The sequence below is a fragment of the Myotis davidii genome, unplaced genomic scaffold (assembly GCF_000327345.1).
Source record: "Myotis davidii unplaced genomic scaffold, ASM32734v1 scaffold362, whole genome shotgun sequence".
Taxonomy (NCBI): Eukaryota; Metazoa; Chordata; class Mammalia; order Chiroptera; family Vespertilionidae; genus Myotis; species Myotis davidii.
Genome location: NW_006297152.1, coordinates 3,600,704 through 3,608,159, shown reverse-complemented (window position 1 = coordinate 3,608,159; position 7,456 = coordinate 3,600,704). Strand labels below are relative to the sequence as shown.

At 35.2% G+C, this 7,456-nt stretch overlaps 1 protein-coding gene across 6 annotated transcripts in view; it reads right to left on the bottom strand.

The window, feature by feature from the left end:
- Nucleotides 1-7,456, bottom strand: part of EDEM3 (ER degradation enhancer, mannosidase alpha-like 3) — a 59,349-nt gene that overhangs the window by 24,251 nt on the left and 27,642 nt on the right. For all 6 annotated transcript variants that reach the window (XM_015569955.1, XM_015569957.1, XM_006772950.2 and 3 more), the window contains exons 8-12: nucleotides 7,034-7,131; nucleotides 5,401-5,526; nucleotides 5,038-5,121; nucleotides 3,438-3,521; nucleotides 2,797-2,921 (exon numbers count right to left, since the gene is read on the bottom strand). In XM_015569955.1, coding sequence (XP_015425441.1) covers nucleotides 2,797-2,921; nucleotides 3,438-3,521; nucleotides 5,038-5,121; nucleotides 5,401-5,526; nucleotides 7,034-7,131 — 517 coding nt within the window. The remainder of the gene's footprint in view (nucleotides 1-2,796; nucleotides 2,922-3,437; nucleotides 3,522-5,037; nucleotides 5,122-5,400; nucleotides 5,527-7,033; nucleotides 7,132-7,456) is intronic.

The following is a 7,456-nucleotide window of genomic DNA, read 5'->3' as shown; positions in this document are numbered from 1 at the left end:
TAGGGAAAGTGTTTTAAGGAAGATACTCATTTTTTTTCCACTTAAATTCTTTCCAGTGATCATCTACTATTAGTAAAATACAGATCTTTCCATTTGGAAAACTGTGGACGTGTGGACACTGGTGAGCCAGACAACAGCACTGAAAGATCTGCAGGGAAGAGGCAACCAAATGCAGAGCGCGTGTAATGGAAAGCTCTCAAATGCCATGCCATGAAGTCATGGTCCTATCCAACATTCTGCTCCCCAAATTTTTTTAAGGCATGTTTATCTAAACTGCAGATCACTAAATATAGGTAGATTAGCTAATACATTAGATGACTGAGATAAGATTCAAGCTCTCTTTTTGGTAAAAACAAAACAAAAGAACCCAAAAATCAACAAATATGAACTTTTGCTGGGATGAGTATGAAGTTCTATGTCAGTTGCTCAAGAGCAGGGTGGAGAACACCCATTTGTCACCAGGTCATAGTTAAGTATCTGAGGTCAACTAGCCACTAGTTCACTGTGAGTTGAACATAATAAAGTTGCTAAAAAAACAAACAAACAAAAAAACCAAAAAACGAAAGCACATCTAATAATAAAACATTAAGATTAGTACTTTTCAACCTCTTGTTAGGCCAATGCATCCGAGAGGTACATACTGCCATGAGTGAGTCAATGAAGCAGTGATCCTCAACTGCAGAGAGTGTAAGCCCTTCAGCCCCTTGGAAAATGAGCAATCTCATGCCTGAATTCAGATGGTAACAGTGCTGTTGTGCCAGGCACCTGATGAGTTTGGTTAATTGTGGACATGATATTTTAAAAGACACTTATATACTGGAATACAATCAGAAAGGAGTAAAGGCAGTGATAAGAGGTCCAGAAACAATGCCATGTAATTCTCTGTAATTCCTCAACCTCCTTCTACTATAGCACCTATCACGTGGTTGTGATTAATTCTGTACACACCTACTTTTTCACTGATTCTGATATATCTTTCCATCCTCAAGTTAAGTGCCATGCCTGGCAGGCAGGCAGTGATTAATGAGCATTGTAGTCAAAAGCCAATCTGTCTTGATTAGAATTAACTTAAGCTTACTAATTGTGTGACCTAGGGCAAGTTCCCTAACTTTTCTGTGCCTTGGTTTCTTCAGCTATAAGATGATTATAATAGAAATTACACATCAGAAGGTTGTTGTAAACATCAAATGAGTTAAACATCCAACGTTCTTAATTAGAAGAGTGCTTGGAATGTAGGAAGCAGTCAATAAATGCTGCAGGTAAATACAGAGGTTGTATGCTTTCATTACTTGCTGTTTGTTATCTATATGCCTGCTTACAGAAACCTAGCCATTCCTCATCCATCAGCTGTGCTCAGGGAAGGAGGTCCCCGACCTAATTACTGGTAACTATTATCTAAATACTCTGAGTAAAGGAGTAAGGGACAACTCTGAGTAGAAGTTGAGTGCTATGTTCCATCTGCCTCTAGTACCCTTGCCCGGAACTCCTTCTACCACTTTCGTCTAATTCTTGCTCATCCTTCATGACACAGAAACCTTTCAGTGACTACCACACCCCAATTTGTATTTCATGTCCCTTTAATATGTTCCATAGCACTTACCCAATGTGTTAAAGCCTGTTTATCTGCCTGTCCTCAGCGATTCATGACAGGAAATAATGTTTCTATATCATTAATCCTCAAAAACTAGTATAATTGGTCCATGAGACACCTTGAGAAATATTTGTGGAATGAGTATTTGCTAAACAAATGAGCAAACAAGCTTTACTGTTCTTTCAGAGATGTGTTGCTATGTTCTGAACAGTTAAAATAACCAGATAACCCAGCCAGTGTGATTCAGTGATTGAGTGTCAACCTATGAACCAAGAGGTCATGGTTCGATTCCCAGTCCAGGCACATGAGTTGCAGGCTCAGCCCCCTGGGTGGGGCATGGAGGAGCAGCCAATCAATGATTCTCTCATCATTGATGTTTCACTCTCTCTTCTCTGAAGTCAATAAAAATATATTTAAAAACAAAAAACAGATAAGTGAGTTTGGAATAACTGGAATGCTAAGTTATTAACATTTGGTCACATTAACCAAAGCGTGCTTTTTATATTCTGAGTACTTCATACCATCTACATCTAAGTATCCAATGAATAAAAACTGCCAATGGTCTTTCCCAACCCTCCAAATCAGCAACCAATAAGAATACACACATTAACCATGATATTATTTTTTGTGGAATTCTTGTCTGAAGAAAAATAATCCAGATCATTCATTATCACCTTGATAATTTCTAACATTTTATAAAATATAAAAAAACTATTAACAAAGGAAACTAAAACCTCAATATTCCTAATACTCCTAATATCAAGGTTCTGATATTTAACAACATTTATTCATCTTTTTAAAAATACTTTGAGCACCTACTACATGCCAGGCACTATGATAAAAATATAAACTTTTCAAACAATTAGAACTGAGCCTATTCAAAAGTAAGGTTTGTACCTTCAAATACTCTTTGTAAAAGCATTAAGTATATCTGCTCTAACCAGTTTGGCTCAGTGGACAGAGCATCAGCCTGCAGACTGAAAGATCCCAGGTTCGATTCCGGTCAAGGGCATGTACCTTGGCTGCGGGCACATCCCCAGCAGGAGATGTGCAGGAGGCAGCTGATCGATGTTTCTCTCTCATCGATGTTTCTAACTATCCCTCTCCCTTCCTCTCTGTAAAAAATCAATAAAATATATTTTTTAATAAAGCATTAAGTATATCTGAATTCTAGCTAGTAGTCATATGTTTAGGAATTGTTTTACCTGTCCTCGTGACTTCCGGTACGAACATCCTTCATGGCAGCGAATCCGCAAGGCACTCTAGCATATTTATTTAAGTTTTCAATAAGTGTTTTCCCTACTTCAAGGTAGTAAGGGTCTCCTGTAGCCTATTAAAAAGGAGAATATATATATATACACACACATGTATGCATCTTATATTACCATACATTCATTTGTCACATATTTATAGGTATCAGGCACTGGAACACACGTTACACAGAACCTAGCTCTGAAAATAAGCCATAGACTATGCTTTATAGAATTGCTAAACACACAGTTGGAAAGCCATCCAATTATATATCTTAGCCTTTACATTTCTAATACCCTCAAAGTTTTCCTGATTAAAAGAAGGAAAGAGATATGTTTTAGAAAGCAGCTCTAGAATATAAATTTCTCTTTAAAGAAATGACATATCATAAAAAGGCATAAAAAACTTAGGTGTTGATTCTTGCATCTTTTAACAACTCTATGAGCTAGATGATTAAGAACCATGATATATCCAACCACTATAATATTAAAAAGGTCTTTGAAAACCCAATTACTATTATAAGATAGTAAGATATACAACAGAGGATTGGGGGGAGGGAGAGTTAAACAGCAAAAAGGAAGGTGAATTAGCTTACTTTATACAAGAAGTAGGTACTTTCTGCAAATTCTGGTCTTAAAGGATGTTGAGCCCAATGTACCCTAAAATCTGTGGTAAATGCCTGCACACAAAAAATTCAAATAGACAAGAAAAAAAAAATGTGATTAAAAAATAATAAACAAGTAGGTTCAGATATATAAATTAGATCATAAGTAAAAACAATTAAAATACTGATTAACAATTTTCATCTATAAAATGAAATTTTTTTTCATTGCTTAAAATCACAACTCATTTTTGTTATTTTTACCAATTGAATGAAATTATTTTTTAAATTATCATTTTGGCTACTAGGAAGCTTAGAAAAAACTATGAAACTAGTAATGACACTACATGGGCCCTGGTTGTCCCACATTATTGTGTTTTTTTCTCTTTCCTTATTTCCGCTTTTTCTCTTAGTTATTAAGTCTCTAGTTCTCATATTTCTATTTTAGCATATGCTTTTTTTTATAACAACTTCAAATCCTCTGTGGAATAAGGAAGGCATTATTTAAAAATAAAACTAGTCTCACTTGAAATGTATTCAGTAACAGAGCCAACTAAAATGAGAACCAAGTAAAATTTTTTTTGTGATAGCATGTATTTAGTTGAAACCTTAGCTTCTTCTGAGTGAATATGAATTTTCTACAACACAGTACTCAGTCCTACTCACCTGAAGGCTAGTAAGACTCTATTTTCTAAAGCAAACACTTTTAGAAAGCATTCTAAATTGTTGGAATGCTTAGATATCTCACAGAGGGCATTGAATAAGCAGGGACAGAACAAGGCCATAGATAAATTTGCAAGTTTTTAATGGTAAATTTCTGGAAAGCCAAAAAGTATGTTATTAAAATTTTGCCACAATAAGCTAGCAAGAATATTATTGATACAATGTATAAAAGCCATGCAGAATAACCGTCAATCAGCATGAGGAAGAGCTGGGATTCCCCATATTGCCAGAGAGCATGTGTGATCAGCTAAACTGCTAGAGTATATTCAATGTGTATCATTTTTATAATATAAGCTTTAGAAAATAAAAAGTAAGCCCTAACTGGTTTGGCTCAGTGGATAGAGCGTCAGCCTGCGGACTCAAGGGTCCCAGGTTCGATTCCGGTCAAGGGCATGTACCTTGGTTGCAGGCACATCCCCAGTTAGGGGGTGTGCAGGAGGAAGCTGATCCATGTTTCTCTCTCATCGATGTTTCTAACTCTCTATCCCTCTCCCTTCCTCTCTGTAAAAAATCAATAAAAAAAAAATGAAGGGGAAAAAAAGTAAAAAGGTCTCCCTGGTGGGTATGTGTAAAAGTTAGAATGTAATAATATGAAATGTCATGGATTAGCAAAGGTTGAGAACTACTTATTTGGAGTATTTTTTTTAACATAAAATTAATAAAATGTCAGAATTACCATAAACTACACTTCTCTGAATACATGAAGCATAAACATATAAAATACTGTGTAAACTAAAAAGAAATTAAATAAACTACTTAACCAGGAAAAAATAACAGGAAAGAACAGCCAACTTTGAAGATGACATTTTCTACCTTTAAATTAGCAATTTATAGTATACATAAATTAGAATTCCAAAGATTATTTGCTTACCTCTGGTAGAAAATTGTGTTTTTTAATCACTTGATATAACATTTCATGAGTTTCAATAGCAGGTCTAATATCTCCTTTTAAGACCTAGAAATAAACATAACAAAATTATGTTATAAACATGTTATAAACATGACATGTTATAAACATGTTATAAACATGTTATAAACATAACAAAATTATGTTATAAACATGAGTTTATAAACATGAGTTTTCTATAATCATTTCATAAACAGAAAAAATGTAGATTATACAATTCTGAAATGTGAGTCTGTTTGGTAATTCAAATTTAGAGATCAAAAATGCACTCAGTTATAATCATTTTAATTTTGTATTAGGGAAACAGAGTTACTGGGTTTTCTTTACCTGCAGACCTGGAAAAAAGGCAAGCAAAGCATCCATCCACGTCCGAGCATTCAGCATTGGCTTATGGATATGCACATCGAGTAGCAGAGGGGGCTGGCTGATGTACCGCATTATGGCATCGTAGTGCTGAAAGATCACAATGTGTTCGGGAAAGGAGATGAAGAGAGATAAGCTGTTCTAAACACAGCATTTCATTAAATAGCACTGTAACGGAATTAAGCCTGGATTCATGAATAAACGTATGACATCATTATGTAAATATTTAAATTATTTTAGATGGGATTCTTTCTAAAATATATTGTATATACTCCCCTGTGTTCTTTAACTCTGACGCACAACATTAAAGACTATAGTCAATATGGGAACTTCTGGGGAAGTAGATCTGAACATGGCTATCCTGAGGGATTAGCCCATGGTTAGTACTCTTGTGGCCCATAGATGCTCTTACATCCTCTTGAAATATAGTTACAGGCTTCTAGATTAATAGAGTTAGTTTTGTTTTCTCCTGTGTCTAGGAAGTTTGGGCCCTTCCCAGCTAAAATAATATTCTAGTGCCCACCACTACCCAAATTAATGCATCTAATTAATCATCATTGCTGCTCTTATGGTCTACTATGTCTCTTAGGCTCTTAAAAACTCTTTGGCTTCTTCTATCTTCTGCTAGTCATTTCTCAGCTGTAACAACAATTTGAGCTGTTAGAGTCAAGGAATGATAATGAGCCAAAAAAAATTATCTGTCCTCATTTACAAAAGAATGTTGTTATAATCCAAATGAGGACTTACTTGGGACACTTACCAGTGGTTTTTTTCCTAACTCATCTACTATTTATTTAATCACTCCATATGCATCAACTCATTTAATCCTACCCAAAACTCTATAAATAGTAATAGTACTCACATTTCGTAGATGAGGAACAGAGACAAAGCATGTAAAATTATTTTCCCAAAGTCACAAAACCAGTTGTACAACCAGGATTTAAACCCAGGTACGAAAACTGCCATACTTTTAACTATTATATCATACTGTCTCACAATAATGTGAAGAAACTGATGGGTGGGCAAAGAACCGGTAAATTATTTCAAACAGAATACAGTGATACAACTGATGAGTTTGCTGTACTAATTTCAGTTTCCTTCAATCACAGACAAAGGTGATCCAATCAGGTTCAATAATACTCTCCTTCTCCCCTAAAAATATGCCTGTGGCTCTGATCTAGACTTGAGACCCACAGACCTGCTTTTGAAATGAGTATTTACTAGTGATCAAGGACTATGTCAAACTTCCAAGCTTTAAAAAAAAAAAAAATGGGGGGGGGATCCAAAGGAAAAAGCTAACGAGTAATTTATTCCAATAAATTCTCTTCCTTGCATAAAATATTAGATATTACTGGCAGATCTTGAAATCTTCTGATAAGAGATGAAAATAAAACTACTTTGTAAACTAATTTTTGAACGTATAGCTTTTACGCTGTTCCCTGTCCAATATCAAAAGGGAATACTGACAAAAAACCTACTACAACACATTTAGAAATAATTATTTTTCAGAATATAACTCAAATAATTGAGTTTCTATCAAAATCTGGCACTCAAATTAACTTGGCTCTAAAATTAATACAAAATTGGATCAACTTACTGTATTAAATCTTTCCAGAAAACTGTCATCTCCAAGCAAGACATAGGCTTTCAACAGATATTCATAATAGGAATCAATGCCAGCTCCAACTCCACTATCTATGGAAAACACATACATAATTTTTTATTAAACTAGTAAAAAATTATTTGTATAGTACAACCGAGGGTACTAGTACACTCAGAATGAAAAATTAGTCTAAACATGAAACTGTTTAAAGTAAAAATTACACATTTATAGAAATATTAACCCTATTATATGAATAACTAGAGGCCCGTTGCAGGAAGATTCCTGCAAGAATAGGGCTTCCAGTGGCTGGAGCCAAGCAGAGAGGGGAGCGAAACCAGCTGAGGCAGGCTTCGCTCCCACTCTGAGCTGCTCCTGCTGGGTTTCCCCTCCCACTCCCAGGCGCTGTGGCGGGTTTCC